Source organism: Alosa alosa, chromosome 12, assembly GCF_017589495.1.
Source record: "Alosa alosa isolate M-15738 ecotype Scorff River chromosome 12, AALO_Geno_1.1, whole genome shotgun sequence".
NCBI classification, from domain to species: domain Eukaryota; kingdom Metazoa; phylum Chordata; class Actinopteri; order Clupeiformes; family Clupeidae; genus Alosa; species Alosa alosa.
Window position 1 is genome coordinate 18,293,916 of NC_063200.1, and position 16,725 is coordinate 18,310,640.

At 45.1% G+C, this 16,725-nt stretch overlaps 1 protein-coding gene across 1 annotated transcript in view; it reads right to left on the reverse strand.

Moving 5' to 3' along the window:
- Positions 1 to 16,238, reverse strand: part of LOC125304408 (membrane-associated phosphatidylinositol transfer protein 2-like) — a 63,109-nt gene extending 46,871 nt beyond the window's left edge. Inside the window, 2 exon segments of the mRNA XM_048258652.1 lie at positions 8,451 to 8,692; positions 15,889 to 16,238. Of these exon segments, the coding sequence (XP_048114609.1) occupies positions 8,451 to 8,528 (78 nt within the window). The 5' untranslated portion in view covers positions 8,529 to 8,692; positions 15,889 to 16,238.
- Positions 16,239 to 16,725: the final 487 nt, after the last annotated feature.

The window sequence follows — 16,725 nt, forward strand, 5'->3', positions numbered from 1 at the left end:
AGAGAGGCACATATTATAGAGATAGAGATAGAGAGAAAGGGAGAACAGATAGAAACAGACAACAAGAGGGAGAGAGAGAGACAGAGAGAAAGAGAGAGAGAGAGAGGTCAAATTTAGTGACTATGCACAGAAATGTGGGATGTGGAGGGATGCAGATTATTACCCAGGGTGCCCCTGACAGACTGTGGATGTTTCACGCCTCACATACCAGCAACACAGGTGACGCAGGGTGGAGGACAGTGTTATATCACCCCACACACTCACGGCTACTGGTAAGTATAAAATGGGCACAACTGAAGTCCTTGGAGTATAGGTTGGTCAGTTTGGCTCCTTAATAAATGTATGGCACTCTACAGAGATTCCCTATAAGACATTCTTAACCTGTGTATTTCCACCAGGGGCAAGAGCTCCATCCTTGAAAAGACAACTGACAACAAAGGCCAAGAGGGAGGAAGCCCACACTGCATTCCCCAGAGGTCAAATTCAACTGGGAGTGAGACCAAAGCCAGCAGGCTAACCTAGCCAAGGCTCATCTGTACGCTAACATGAACGCTAACAGCATGTAGCATCACTTGGATGAGAGAAAGAGAGACAACGTATACATGCAGACGCACATGTCACTCTCCATCACTAAACATCACTCTCGGTTACACAACTATTGTCTTCACACATAATTTGTTAAGATTATTTCTTCTTGAGCCAGCAGGCAGTATCATGAAAACTGTTCTCATTTCCCTGGCTTCTGTGATCCAGGAGATGGTGATGATCCTCACACTGAAACAGTACTCCATCATGATCTAATACTTTAAGTCTTCAGCAGGTGGTGATCAAAAGCAGACATCCCACTGTGCCATCTGATCGTGTCTTATGAAGCTCACAGAAGGGGGGCATGTAGCCAGGGGGTTCTGGAAGGCGTGTTTGGATTACCGTATCTGCCTCTTAGTGGGGGGAAGATGAAAACAGAGCCTACAATGGCAGTGTACTGTACGACACTGTACGGGGGACAAACACACTGCGTCTCTGGCAGCCCATGAGGTGATCCTTGGGCCAGTGGTTTCGTCTGAGGCTTTCTGTGCCAAATAATGACAAAAGCCTTCCATTCACTGTCTTAGGGCAATGTTCCACTTCGCATATCCGCAAGTACGGGTGTCCACTAGGGTCTGAGTGATGTAACATTTCTTAATCAAAGGGTGAACACAAGGCTCTGTGTGGATGTCCAAGTACTGTAGCGTCAATATTTTTGAGACCGACACTACACTACAAGGGCACAAACTGCACATGCTGCAACTACACACACAGACTTGAGAGTAGCATAATAAGAACAACTACAAGTCCAAAGTGCCAGACTGTGGTCATGTGCACCCTCTCTTATTCAGTGGTCCATATGTGTCAGAGTCACATGAAACAGTCCTGTCGGGTTTTTTCCCCCTGTTAATGTGGGGGTCTTGAGAACAATGGGAGTCTGACAGGGAGGGTACTGTACACGTAACTGAAGCTTTATACTCTTTCAGAGAGCTGACATGTATGCCTCCTTTCTGGCCAAATTTCACAGCTTTGGATTAAAGTCTATAGTCTTTCTGTAAATCGAGTTTTGAACAGAGAAAATAGAAAAAAGTTAGGCTACAACTTTCTCCCACACGGATCAACACCGCAAATCAAGGCAATTTTAGTGAAATAATGTTCCTGTGACAGGCTATCAAATATTGAACAATGGGATAACATTTCATCATCACCTTTATTGATGCCTGACATGTTGATATTGATGAAATACAGAGATGTAGCCTACCGAGAGGCAACTGCAGACAACGACGTCCAATAGGTGTCAACGTGTCCCTTTCTAATGAGGAGACACAGCACTCAAAAAATCATCCATAGAAATGCATGATGTCTCCAAATTTGGGGTTAGTTTAAATAATTTCATAACGGGCCAAATACAAAATAAGTGTCTATTGTTCACATATTCCATGTCATGTTTCATGTTTTTGTAATGTTTCCCAGGTTCCAGTGAATAGGCTAAATCTTTGATCATTTTAAAACACAGAATGGTGACATGAGAATACATTGAGCCAATCATGTGGTGTGATGTAAGGAATACATTGCACTACAGCCAACATATGGTGTGTTGTGAAGACATCGTACACTACCTAAGAAACCTGCATCATTATCATCACATCAATCATGTGTTGTGATCTCACCGCACATTCTCTAAATAAGTTAAGGAGCAAGATTGTCTATTATTGTGTGCAATGTCTAATGTTTTATAATGGTATTATATGGTATTACATCATGGCATAGCACATTTGTCTTTATTTAATTCTCTTGTACTTTTCTGAGACCTGAAGACCCTGGGCTCTCCACTTTTCTGACAGCGTTTTTCTGAAATGGATGTCCGATGAGTGCCCAAAGTTTTATCTGAGGATGACAGAGGTTTTTGCAATATGAGGCAGTTTTGTCTGAAAATGACAGATGTTTTTTGAGTGGAGGGACTTGCCTAAAAGGACTGGAGTTTGGCTGAGGATGGACTGGACAGCTAATCATGTGTTGTGTGTGGAGCAAGATTGGTGACTAAAATGGATGTTTCTAAAATAAAAGGTTTCTATGTCGGTTTCTATGTCGTGAAAGGAGTGCTTCAGATGCGGACAGAGTGTAGCCTGGGCCTTAGTTTGGCCACCAGGAGGAGTTCTGCTGAGACCTGGGCTCTGTGTGTGTCTGCGTCTCTGTCTGTGTCTGTCTCTGCAGGCTGACAAATCACAGGCTCCATTAAGGCTACAGCTTTTCATTAAGGAGCAGACACCGCCCGCCTGCTTTCAACAGTTTTTTTACACACACACACACACACACACACACAGACACACACACTTCATCTGGCATCCACACAAACAGATTCGCAAACAGACACAGATAAGCATCCTGTCATACACACAAGCACGAACACACACACACACACACACACACACACACACACACACACACACACACACACACGTAGATGGTAAGGCTGTATTTGCCCACAGTCCCACCAGAACGGTCTCAACTGATTCCAGAACATATCCCAACATCAGAACCCTTTGCAAGGCTAACACATTCCACTGACTCGGGCACTGGCAAAGACAACAATCACACAAACAGTAAGGAAACATCTCCAAAGTGAGGACCCACCACACAGAAAAATAATAATGGACCTAAGAAAACCACATCATTCACAGTGCTCTCCCTACATTTCTAACAGCAAAGTAGCCTTCAGCTTCAAGGCTCTCTTTGCGTGTCTTTAGGCTCTAAACCAGAAGCCAACAAAAAACAATGAGAGTTCCCTTCTGATTTTGATGCACAACACGCTCAAAGAACAAAACCCCCCCTGTCACTCAAAGAGAAGTGATGGCGCTTAATAAAACTCGACTATGCACAGGGGAAGCAATAAGCTCCTGTATTCCATGCCACTGAGTAAGCCGCCATCTTTCATTAACACAGAGCCTTTTTGCCCAAATTATCTCTTCAAAGTCCACCCATGCAAATAATGTGCCTTCCCCATTAATTGCTAGCATAGCAGGCTCGGCTGGAGCAAAGTGTTTCCAGTGAGGGGAGGCATGACTCACCAAACAAAATGAACAGCAGGGGCCTCCTGAGGTCCATTCACAAAGCAGCAGCATCTTTGGACCTCAGCAGCAAACAAACCATATGCTAGCTGGTGAGCGAACCAGGTAAGCGATCACTCCACCACTCCTTACTGGAGGATTGGATTACTGCTTTACCTGAGTATTACAGTATAGATGAACTAGAAATGCACTTCCAAGGAATCACCAGAGCATGAAAATGCTGACCTAAAATGATGACCTAAAATATCATGTAAGATAAATAATGATGGTCTTGAAATTCATTGAGTTGCCCCTTGAGTTGGATTCACTCCAGATGTTAACGGGTTCTTCCTAGGCCCATGCAAGACCGTTCAATCAAGATTGTGTAATCCTGTTTGCAAACAGACAGACGAACTGCACCAGAAACATAACCTCCTTGGTAGAGGCAATAAATGACCCTAATGGACATTAACTTAATGGACATTGGTGGAAATACTTATTGATCCTTTAAGTAAACACTACACATAACAAACCATTACCCTCACCCCAAGTAGATTATCACCATGCATCACCATGTAACTTCATGTATGAGTATGTGAGGTGTGTCAATTCATTATTATTCATAGGTACAAGGTACCTAATAAGGATACTTATATAAGGCAAGGTCACCTATCAACCTGAGTTGAGTCCTTAGACACTCATGTGTGTGTGTGTGTGTGTTTGTCCCATTTCTCATCTAAGCCCAAGCCCAACACTGCACCTTGTGCACTCTTGATGTGCACTTACCGTAGATGACCACTGCTATGCTGTGTGGTAAACACTTAGGGAATTTTACTCTCACACAGACTATATTGAGAATATGTTTCGTGCTCAAAGTACTTTCAGCCTCAGAGGGAAGTGCAAGCAACCTGGCATCCTCGCAGTCATCAGAGCACGCCACAGTTCCCTGAATTATACTGTACGTATGCCAGCACTTGGTTTGTGCTTCTTTGGTACTTTCTGTTTTTGCCGTGTTGATTGCCTCTATGGCTTGTGTGGGGGCATCACATCACTCACTGGAGAAGGCGTGATATCGATTCACTTGATGTTTGGACCACAATGTTTGGACTTTGCAACACCCTCAATTTCTCTCTTCTTCTCTTTCTGTGTAATACCCTCAATCTCTCTCTCTTCTCCTCTTTCTGTGTAATGCCCTTAATCCCTCTCTTCTTGTCTTCCTCCTTTTATGTTTTCCTTTCTTCCCACAAAAACTCCAGTCCTTTGCAAAAAAAAAAAAAAAAACGCCTAATGGTATGTCTATTTGTTTAGCACTAAACAAATAAGAATGAATGAAAGTGAAGTTGACTAAGCAGGCTTTAACTGAATTAAACTAGGGCTGCCAGGGCAAGTGGGTGTAGCCATGACGGTGCAATCCTACAAAAAGCTGAGCTCACTGAAAGCTCATTACTTTTATCCATATGATAAAAAAAACAGTAATAATAAAAATTGAATCCATTTTGAAAATGAGCTGTTTGATCTCATGAACTCCTGGCATTTCTCTCCTGCCTCTCTCTGATGACAGCAGTTTGGAGGCATGCCTGGGCAAAAAGCACATGAGTAGCACTCTCATGGAGGGAGAGAGGGAGGGAGGGAGGGAGGGAGGGAAGGAAGGAGAGAGAGGGAGGAAGGAAGGAAAGAGACACAGCTTTTGGGACAATAAGAGAGAGGAGTGGAAAGAAAGTGAGAGAAGAGATGAGAGCTCTCATATGTGAGCATGACAAAGAGAAGAGGATTGGAGTGGCGGAGGAGAAAAAAAGGAACAGGAAGAAGAGAGGAAAGGGAGGAGGAGAGGGAGGAAGAGATAGAAGAGTGGAGGTGAAGAGAGGAGGGGAAGAGAGGAGAGGACAGAGGAAGGCACCATCGTGCTGACTAAACTCCTGTCTGTGTCTGCAGAGATCTGAATGAAAGCCTCTTGCTCATCACTGCCACACCCCTACACCCCTCCTTCATCACGTCACGGCCCCTCCAACCTTCTTCCCCCCCTAAGACCTTGCAGTGCACACTGGGAAAAAAAACTGTATAACCAAATCAGCAGAGTTGCGTCGCCGTAGCAACAGGCCCGTCTCGTCCTGACCTTTCCCTCCGTCTCCCTGTCTGCGCTCCTCTGCGCCACAAACAAATGACTGTGGCCGCCCGCCCGCCCGCTCGCCTGCCACGCCGCTGACACCGCTGCAGCTGCTGATGTCACCCGTCGCCATGGCAGCGGGAGCTGGGCTGTGACGCGGTGCGGATGAAGCAGAGAGGCAATCCTGCAGCGCCGACGCTGAGGCTGGGGTTGACGCGCCGACACACACACACGACACACACATGCACACACACAAAACACACACACACACACACACACACAGACATGCACACACACACACACACACACACACACACACACATAGACATGCACATGCACACACACACACACACACACACACACACATACATTTCACTGCTTCTCTCCACATAGACACAGGTATACACACACACATACACACACACACACTTTTCAGTGCTCTCTACACAGGCAGTCATACACACACACACCACAGATATCGCTACCTCTCTCTCCACAGATACACACCCAGTCACTACTTCTCTAAATAGACAAGCTGGCTTTCACACACAAACACACACACACACCACATACACAAACACACACACACTCCCAGATTTCACTACCTCTCCTAACAGGCACAGACACACACACACACTCTCCCAGATTTCACTACCTCTCTTCACAGGCACACACACACACACACACACATACACTTCCAGATTTCACTACCTCTCCTCAAAGGCAGACACGACACACACACACACACACACACACTTTAACCATTTATTTATGTCTACATGAAGAAGATGGTACAAGGACACAAATAATAAGGATGCAGTACAATACAAACACAAACTCATGGACCAGTGGCATACAGCACACACACACACACACACACACACACACACTAGATTTCACCACCTCACACACACACCACCCACAAACACTTGAGTGACACACAACTATTATCCTCCTCATCACTGGGTCAAGTTCAACTGGAGCACACTCCACTACTCGACTGAATGGCAGCAAATGCAATTAATATCCCTGATCTGCTGAGACTAGTAGGCTGGGCTTCCTGTAACCCAGTCCTCCCTATACCCTCCTCCGCACCGGTGGTGCCGACACAAGGCCACCTCCACCATCTATCTGTCCGCTGGTGAGGACACTGCCATAACAACGCAATCATGGCTAATGGATGCCCACAGCATGTCACTGTGGCAGTTGACTTAATGGCCCCTGACCTAGAGATCCCATTACGTAACCACGGCACATGAATGTATGTCTATGCAACTGAGGATTTTACATACCAAAATAATGGGTATTTGCAACAATCCATATGATGGGTTTACACATACTTAGAGAGATAATGGACTTTAAGGCAAGGGGGGTGTAACAAGTCCAGCAGACAAACACAAACACACATACATGCACACACACGGACACACAATAAAAAGACCATGTGAACACACCAGTATGAAACCCCTAGTGCTTCATATCAAAGGACCTGAAATTGCTGACCTGACCTTCATATCAGAGGACCATGAATACATTACTGTAATAAGCCCAGTCTGTGTCCTGTCAAATAAACATACCAACAGATCCAAACCACAGCCTTCATCATAAGATTAGATTTTTGCAAGCCATTGTTACTGTGCAGATCTGGAATACACAAACATTTAAAAATCCACCATTACGTCATCAAATGGAACCTTCAGTAAACAACATTCTAATCACAAGCTTTGTGATGTTAATCCTCAAAAGGTTGACACTCACAAACTCACTAAAAGTCTACTGTACAACCACAGTACTGGAAATCCTGACTTTGCACTGTGTTTCTCTCAAAGTCGTTCTGGGCTTTACGCAGTGGCAGGGGACCCGGTGAGCGGTCCCACAGCAATTAGTGGCATAATAATTGTGGTGGGTTTTTATGAACGTGGACGGTGAGAGGCACCCCTCGGGGTAAATAAGCCCATCTGGGGGAGAGGAAGCAGGGATGGGAAATGGGCATTTTGCCTTGCCAGTTCCACTTCATTAAACTTACATGAAAGCTCATTTTGTCTGTATGAGATCATCAGATTTGCCAAAGTACAAACAACAGCGTTGGTTTGATCTTACCTCAGATGTTACTAAAATACGGCTGGCCGCAATACACAATACAACACACTAGAACAACAGCTATAAAGAGCTTTACTTATTGACTATTATATTGACTAATTTGCATCAAGTCTGAAGCTGTTTTCAGACAAATTAGTTTGTTACAGCTTTTTGTGCTTTAGTCAAATAAAAACAAAGCAGAGGTTGCACCCTGAACTGAAAAACACTTACATTTAAAATAATTGACACAGGTCATCAAGACTTCAAGTCTAGAAGTACACAGCAGTCAAGGTGCATTTGGTAAAACAAATCTATTCACAGACAGACAGACACACACACACACACACACACACACACACACACACACACACACACACACACACACATTCTCACCTAGCTAACACCAAGAAGCATCACCTCTCACCCAAACCAAGTGTTGTACTGCACTGTAACTGTGAATTTTAGTCTGGTGTGCTTTGCCTTCATCGACAACTAATCTCATCTTTGCATTAGCCTACACCCACCGCACCCGACCCCACACTCCACCAGACGAGGGTTGAATTACATTCATTTCACATTAACACCAGCATTAGCCCTGGCACCCCCACCGGCTAAAGTGCCGTGCCGTGCCCCCCCCCCCACCCAGGCCGAACTGCCCTGGAGCCTTCCTGCTGCCCCCCGTGTGCTGAGCCCACCTGGATCATGTAGAGCTGGGCGATGCGGTACTCCTCCACGCTCAGCGGCATGGGGATCCGGTACTCCTTAATCAGCATGTTGGCCTGGGTGGGGTGGAGGTAGGGTGGAGACGGAGGGTTGAGGTGGGCGGCTGGGACGCTGCGTCAGGGGTCGGTCGGCCGGCGGGGGCAGTCTGCCAGGCAGAGACCCACGCTCCTCCGCAGGGGAGTCAGCAGGTTCCGATCCAGCTCATCCTGGACACCTGTCAGGGAACAAGCGCATGCACGCACACGCACACACACCGACAGAGAGAAAGAGAAAGATGAGCTGGGGTCAGCACACGCACAAGCAGGTGTCAGCAATCACACGTACACACACACACACTGAAATACACACAAATACACACAAAAGGTACAATGCACATACGCATAAACACAAGCAGAAATACAAGCTTAGGTCAGCTTATGTATAAGCAAAAGTCAATGTGCATACGCACACACACACACACGCGCACGCACACGCACACACAAGCAGGTGTAAGCACCCACACACACAGATCTGAAAAAAAAAAACACATGGGAGCAGGTGTCAGAACACACACGCACCCAGGAGCAGATGTCAGCACACAAGTGCACACGCACACACACACACACATACTGTGTAAACAAGGAGACACAAGCAAACGTGAGAAAAGACAGAAGCAATTTAGCAGAAGGTTTACTTAAATACATGCCAATCAGGAAAGCACACACTTGTCAATATCAATACAAACAAGCACAAGTCAGCACACACACACACACACACACACATATAGACACAGTGATTCAGCAAACAGACAGGGTCACTTAAATAGGCAATCTAGAGGCTTTCCTAAAGCATGCCAATCTGCCCATCACCAAACCCATTCTCAACAGCATCCTCTTCAATACTATCAATTGATTTGTTGATGAAAATTGATGAATGCTGACACTGAAGGCTCAAACGTCAAGCCCAGAAGATATGTGCACATCCTATCAGCATCATAAAGCATTCTGCATATGGAGTTCAACTTCACAACCTTTTTCCCCCCCTTAAATCAGGAAATGGTATCAATGACTCCCTAAAATCAGACTAAGTACTTGATGTCAATTTATTTTATCAGTGGGATGTTTTCTACGTTTGCCCAAATACCATGCAGGTGATAAGGGTGAGAAATCAGGAGGGACAGGTAAGAAGTTATGTGTGTACCCAGGTGAGAGCTTGTGCAGACTGAGGTGAGCGCGCTGATGAGACATGATGCTGAGACGTGTGTGAGACTTGTGTGAGGTGAACGCAGAGCCACAAAAGACGGGATATGTGAGATGAGGTTTACGTTACAGCAATTGAGACAGGCAACGTAAAGAGGACAGACAAAATGGGGGCGAGTAAGGAAGGGCACGGCAGGTGAGATAACAGGTGTAGTGAGTGAGGGGTGATCAAGTGAAACACACAGACTGATACTGAATTGCTAGCAGAGCCGAAACTCCGATTCTTCAAAGTTCTTTGGGGTTGCACGTGCAACAAACGTTGTTTAAATGTTTAGAAAAAAAACAACAACAGTAAAGTTGACTCTTTTCCACAATGCAGATAGCCAGATTAAAGCTGAGAAAACAGAGAACCAACAGATGTGCAAGAAAATAACTACAGCGGGACACTTCTGTTTATTAACTAGTATGTCAGTGATAGAGCACGTCTATATGAGGGCACCAGCGTCAGAGGGCTTCACAGATGTCTTTTATAAGAACTACGTGGGGCTTCATTATTCAATTAATTCAGCTGTGTTTCAGGAGAAAAATCCAGGAAAACCAGGAAAACTGGTTAGCATTTTTGTGTTGGAGTGGGAAACATTTCTCTTAAAAACCTACCTGTAATTACTTATAAGAGGCACGCGTAGACAATCTGTAGGACTTGCCAACCAAAATATCTTATTATGTGTATTTGTGTCAGTGTGTGTTTAAGAGAGAGCGAGAGAGAGAGGGAGAGAGAGAACGAAAGAGAGAAGAAATCTTACATCACCTGCTGTGCCATCTTTGTGTGTGTAGCTCTTTTTAGAGCACCCGTTATGTGTTTGTGCCATGCCATGGTGTGTCCGAGGCACAGCTCTGGTCATCTGCGTAATTACGGCAGGAGGGACGGCCCTGCTTGTGCCCCTGATGGCCGGCCAGATCACATGACCTGCACTTCTTAGCCTAAGACTGATTATGGAGGAGCAGGTTACACAACCGCTCCTTAAGATGACGGGATGCAGATGGCCGGCAGCTTTAGGGGTGTGTGTATGTGTGTGTGTGTCTTTACAGTAGGCCATGGCACCCGCAGTGTTGTTCTCCCACACCTGCAGTCAGAGGTTTATTATTACGTAGATCCAAAGCCTGTCATGAGAGCCCACCCAGTCTAATTCCATTCAAAGAGCAAAGACAGACAACACTACTGTCCCTGAAGCACACAGAAAGCCACTTAGTTAATAACTAGTTAATCCATATTTAGGTGAAATGTCATTCAGATAAAAAAAAAGAGATCTATCAATAAAATGATTATTAACAGAGATTCCTAAACAAAAGGTATAAAACCCTAAAAACAAGGACACAAAAGTAGACAGATGATAGGCTGTCTCAGGAAAACTGGTCTGCAACACATTTCTGTTCCATATTCACAGTGGACCTCTAGACAATAATGTTGTCAACAATATTTGTCTTGAATCATAAAAACTATAATGATGATTCAATGTGCAGGGTCCCTCAGCATTCTGACAGTCTAGCCTATAATCTGACTAATCAAGCGTTTGCATTAGTGAATAAAAACACAGAACTTCGCTTCGCCGGCATGTATTAGTCCTGTAATACAATGAATGGGCCCTATCGTGCACTCAAGCACAATTGACTTTGTATACTGGTGCTTTTGTCTTGTTTACAAACTCTACTTTAAAGAAAATATTGTAAATAGTCTACTGTCATGCAATTAATGGGATACTGTGCAGAGTTGGAATGTTAGGTCAACTTAATGTGAATACACACAGAGGAAATTGTTTCTCGTTGTTGAGTTGCCTGATGGTAAGGTACGGCCATAGTACACCTGCAGGCGCGCTTGCTTGGCCATAATGTAGCATGTTCTGCACAACGCACACTTTGCTCCTCTCATCTATACAGACACAGTAGTTCCCATTTCTGCAAACCATACATAATCACAAGGAAAAATATTACCACACGAGGAAAATCATTGTGGTGTCCACTAAGATGTGAAAAAATAGGCATAAATCTAGCATAAACATTTCCACGAATCATGGATGTGTTGATGACATAAATTAGGAAATATTAGAGGACTTAAGGAGATGTGATGTTGAACTGCATGCCGATGCCATTTAACCCAAATGCCCAGCAGCAGCACGGGAGAGGAGAGCTTATCTGACAGAAGAGCTGCATCGTCTATAGTGAGGTAATGTTAGATTACATTGCAAAAATATCACCATGCATTCATAACCTCATGATTCAGTGAGAGTGATCCCAAAACATCGGAAGGTACGTCTTTGTGACGTTTCTGTATTACATTTTGTCAAGAAGAAAAATCAATAGCAAACTGTTCCCAACTGAACAGTCCTTATAGCGCTGTGACCCGCTCCTGGCTGCGCCTGACAAATCTGCCATCATAATAGCAATCCGCTATGGAACAAGCGTGCCTGTTGTTAAAGGGAATGTGAGATGACGCTCTGATTGGTTTATTGCACGTTACGCCCAAACCACACCCATGAGTAATGTAGCTACTTCAGACCCCCCCATTTTAGATTTGCGTCGGGCGCAACAGTCATTTATCCTGCCGGTAAAATAGCAACAGCGCGCACTTTGCGTTTGATACTTTCGTTTCAGATCGTTACCACAAACAGATACAGTGCACCATGCATAATGTACATGACAAACTAATGACATTTTTAGATAATACATCCAATACTATTAGGCTTACCAACTTGATAAGAACAGTAAAATGGATGTTGGCATATTAATGATCAATAATAATGAGGGAGACCCCAACCCTGGTGAAAACTGGTACCATGCTGATAATATTGATTGGGTGAGTGTGTTAAACTAGGGCAGTGTTTGGGTGGTTAAGTGTGTGTGTGTGTGTGTGTGTGTGTGTGTGTGTGTGTGTGTGTGTGTGTGTGTGTGAGAGAGAGAGAGAGAGAGAGAGAGAGAGGATGTTAAACTAGGTCGACGGATAGCCTAGCTAGCGTGAGAGTGTGTGTGTGTTTTGTGTGTTTTAAAGTGGGTCAGTCGCATAGTGGACAAACAGCTGCGAGCTGTGCCACTGAAGTAGCGTGTGGCTGGAGGACACCCACGAACTTTGACCCGTCGGCACAGGTCACGGACATGTTATCCTTCCAGGGTACTCACAACTACAGATAGGGGATAAATGCTCCTCCACGTTAATTGTCTGTCTTGTTTGTCATACATGTACAGATTCCAAAAATAATTCAGTGGAAATGCATGGATTCCAGTTGCTGCTACTGGAAGAAACTGGAATCCATGCATTTCCACTGAATTATTTTTGGAATCTGATCCCTTATCATACCTGTTCATTCTTACTCGTTGCTCGACTTATCGTGACTAAATTCAAGATGGCTGCAAACGCTAAACTTTGTGAAGATACTGTCTGTATAAATCGTCTTGTAAGTAAACTACCAGTGCTTTTTCAAAGTTCTCAGTGTCTCGTTTTAAATGTCAGGGCCCTCGGAAGTCTACCAATGAAGTGTGGAGATACATTGAGCCTCGTAAATGGGTGTAAAACAGTGATTTATTTGCATGGCTAGCCCGATGCGGCACCACTATTGAAAAAGCTGTTGGTAGCATCGGCTAACTAGCGCCAGATTTTGGAGTGCAGGGGACAAGCCGAGATGGGCTATGAGACATATGTTCACACTCGGTATCATGTTTCAATACACTTTAGGTCAATATCACACCGGAATTCTCCTTTAAAACTTGTGTGTATACGTACTGAAGACACAAACATTATGGGGACCCCATCCCAGGACCCCACTTGGATTTAACAAAAGGACTTTAATTAACTACATAATTGAGCCACTACATTGAGTCTGGTTTGGTCTCCTTGGCAAGCCACAGCCTCTGACCTGAAGAGGCTAATAGGCCAATCTCTGGCTTTACTCTAGTGTCCTCACCAGTCTGTTTGCCCTCACACACACCTGAGCTGGCAAGTCCCCACTCCACTCTCACTGACACACTGCGTTCTGGCAAAGCCCTGAGCTCACATACAAATGTGAATGACATCACCACCACACCATGGTAGGTCCTGCAGAGCAAAATGAATACTGAAGTCAAGGATAAAACACCCAGGGAATGAAATGATTTTGCATACTGCAGGCTGTTCTCATTGGTCAAAATGTGTATGACATCTTCTTGTACATCTTGGTCTTTTTTTGCTGCCCTTCTGTTTTTTATTATGATGTATTTTGGCATTACTTCATTTCAGGGATCAAACTGATTCAAGGATAAGTGGCCCCTTCTCCCGAGCTAATAGTGAAATCAACTTGAGCAGCATATTTATCCATTTACTCAAACAGGTAGCTGACAATTCAGCAGAGTCCCTTGGGAAACACCCGGTGCAAACTCAGCACACTCCGCCTGGCACAGCACATCCACAGAGAGACACCCGAGCCAAGAGATGCATCGCCAGTCTGCACTGTACCGGATAGGCTAGCGGTGACAGGCTGCCTTCCAGCTACTCCAAGCCCTGACCACACCCACCCAAAGGACTACAGTTCTGTTGCCTCTGTATGTGGGGCTATAAGAGAAAGTACATTTCATTTACGTTTTTTTTTTTTTTTTTTTCATTTAGCAGACAATCTTAACAATCTTAAAATCTTTTAACAATCTTAAAAAACGAGGAGTAACATTTAAGCTGCATTGCAAAGGAGACCTTAGGTAACAACATCACTATAATAAACACTACTACCGGAGGGAAGGAAACAGGGGAAGGTGCATGAAGTGCATGTGCTGTGTGAGTTTAGTCACATTTTTTTGACAGCTGTGCAACTGTCACTTGTAAAAACAAAAGCTGTCTTTGTTATCTGGTGAATTTACTCAATATTAAACCACACAGACAAAACAGTTCTCATTTCTGGTCTGGAGAGTTCTCTTTCAATACCACTACATGTAGAACACTAGAGGTCCCGCAGCTGTTTCATGTCCTGAATCCCCCCCACTGTAACTACCCAGAGAGAAGATGTTATCCCTGCACATCATCATAGTTCCTCTTTCCCATGTTTCTCTGATGCCTGTAACAGCACAGCTTTCAGTCTCCCCTGCCCTGGTCATGCAGGCTTGTGCTGTGGCTGACTGAGCCAACTGACCAGCCTAGCCCAGCTCCAGCTGGTAGCTCTCTGTGAGTCCTGTTCACGGTCAGATGCAGTAGTCCTCCATCCTCAGGTGTGTGTGTGTGTGTGTGTGTGTGTGTTTAGCTGTTTGAGACAGATAACTGCCTGCCAGGCGTCCTCATTAGGCTGTATGTACACACAGCGCACAACAACAGCGGCTTATTTATCCAAACTGAAACATTGGCCGGGTGTTTGTCGTTAGTGACCACTCAGTGGTTTTGTGATGACAGTGGTAAATCAACAAAGATTACCCTTTAAAAGTTCTTGGAAAGACATTTCCATTAAGCATTTGTTTTGCGAAAGATGCCTCAACAGGCATTTGTACAAGACATTTGTCCACCCACTATGGCAGGCAAGGGTGGTACATCAAAATGTGTTGTATGCAGACTGGTTTGTGAAAAAGCTTTACATGTGTGTATGAAAGATAACCTGACAAAGGCCGGGTGAGATATGAGATGCTTTAGCGAGCTTGTGCAGCCAACCATAAAATACAGCCATAAAACACCAGCAGGACAGGACGGCTCCGCAGAGGTGGTCGAGATGAGATCGTTTTTAACATGCCAACTACCTCTCTCCCTCCAGCCACAGAGCTGAGCCATCCCTGAACCACCCGTTCCCCACCATTTCATTCACAAAGCACAGCAGCACAGCACAGCACAGCCCAGCCCAGCCCAGCTCACCCCAGTCTCATCCTTCTCTTTCTCTGTCTAAATCCTCCTGAGCTGCGTGTCGCGCCACAACACACCACATACCTTTCCTCCGATTCTTAATGAGCAACCTGCTGCTCCTTCGCAGTATGCGCTTGGAAGCATGAACCCTTAGGTCTGGCTAGAGGCAGCAGGGCCAGATTGCAGGGGAAAACAGGGAAAACACAACAACATCTCCATCAGCCTCCTTACGAAACAGACCGGGCCTCATAAGCAAAAGGTTTGACAACTGACATTAAAAGAAAATCACATACATCTCTATACATACACCTATGTTTATAATGATATATATTCCACGGCCGAGTCCTGCAAAGTGTACAACGCTGAGATGCCAGACATGTTGAGGACACAAATTACCTGTTTGCTGGCTTACATCAACATGGCATGTTTATCCCACTGATCCAATCAATCTAGGAGGACCATCCATTCCACCACTGCCTTCCACGCGATAAACAGCAGAGAGGGTTGTCATTCTATCATCTCTATTTGGGTTTTCCGCTTGTAATCCCACCCATCAGAGAAAGATGAAGAGCAACAGGAGCAGTGGAATCAGTCAAAAGGAGAAAAAAAAAGCTGACACACACACTCACTCTCTCTCTCTCCCCCTCTCCTCTCTCACTGGCTTGGGAGCTGTTTTTTCACCCTTCCCTCCTGTCTTCTTCCCTCTTCTTATGTCTCCACCTCTCTTGGAGCTATAAAGGGCTGTTTCCATGGCGATGCAAAAGGCTGTGCGAGGATTGGCTGTGACCGCTGTGATGCATTCGCCTCGGTGACAGCCAGCTCTCTGACTAATCAGGGGCTCATTCACGCAGACAGGCCCCTCCCCCTGCGTTTACATTTCCTCTCCGCTCGTCTTGTGGGCAGGCAGCTCCTGTGGGCAGTCACGAGGACTGGCCGAGGGCTGCACAGCACAGTCACTTCACTGCTCGGACTGGCCTTACTGCTCAGCATGCACACACACACACAGGCACACACGCACACACACACATAGGCACACACGCACAGGCACACACACACACACACACACACACACACACACACACACACACACACACTGCAAACAAACAGTATTCCAAGAGGGAATTTTCTACTCATGATAAAACACATGATGAATAAATACAACTGAACTATATATCAGAAATAATAATTAATCATTTAACTCACATAATACAGTCCAGTATTACAACTGTATCC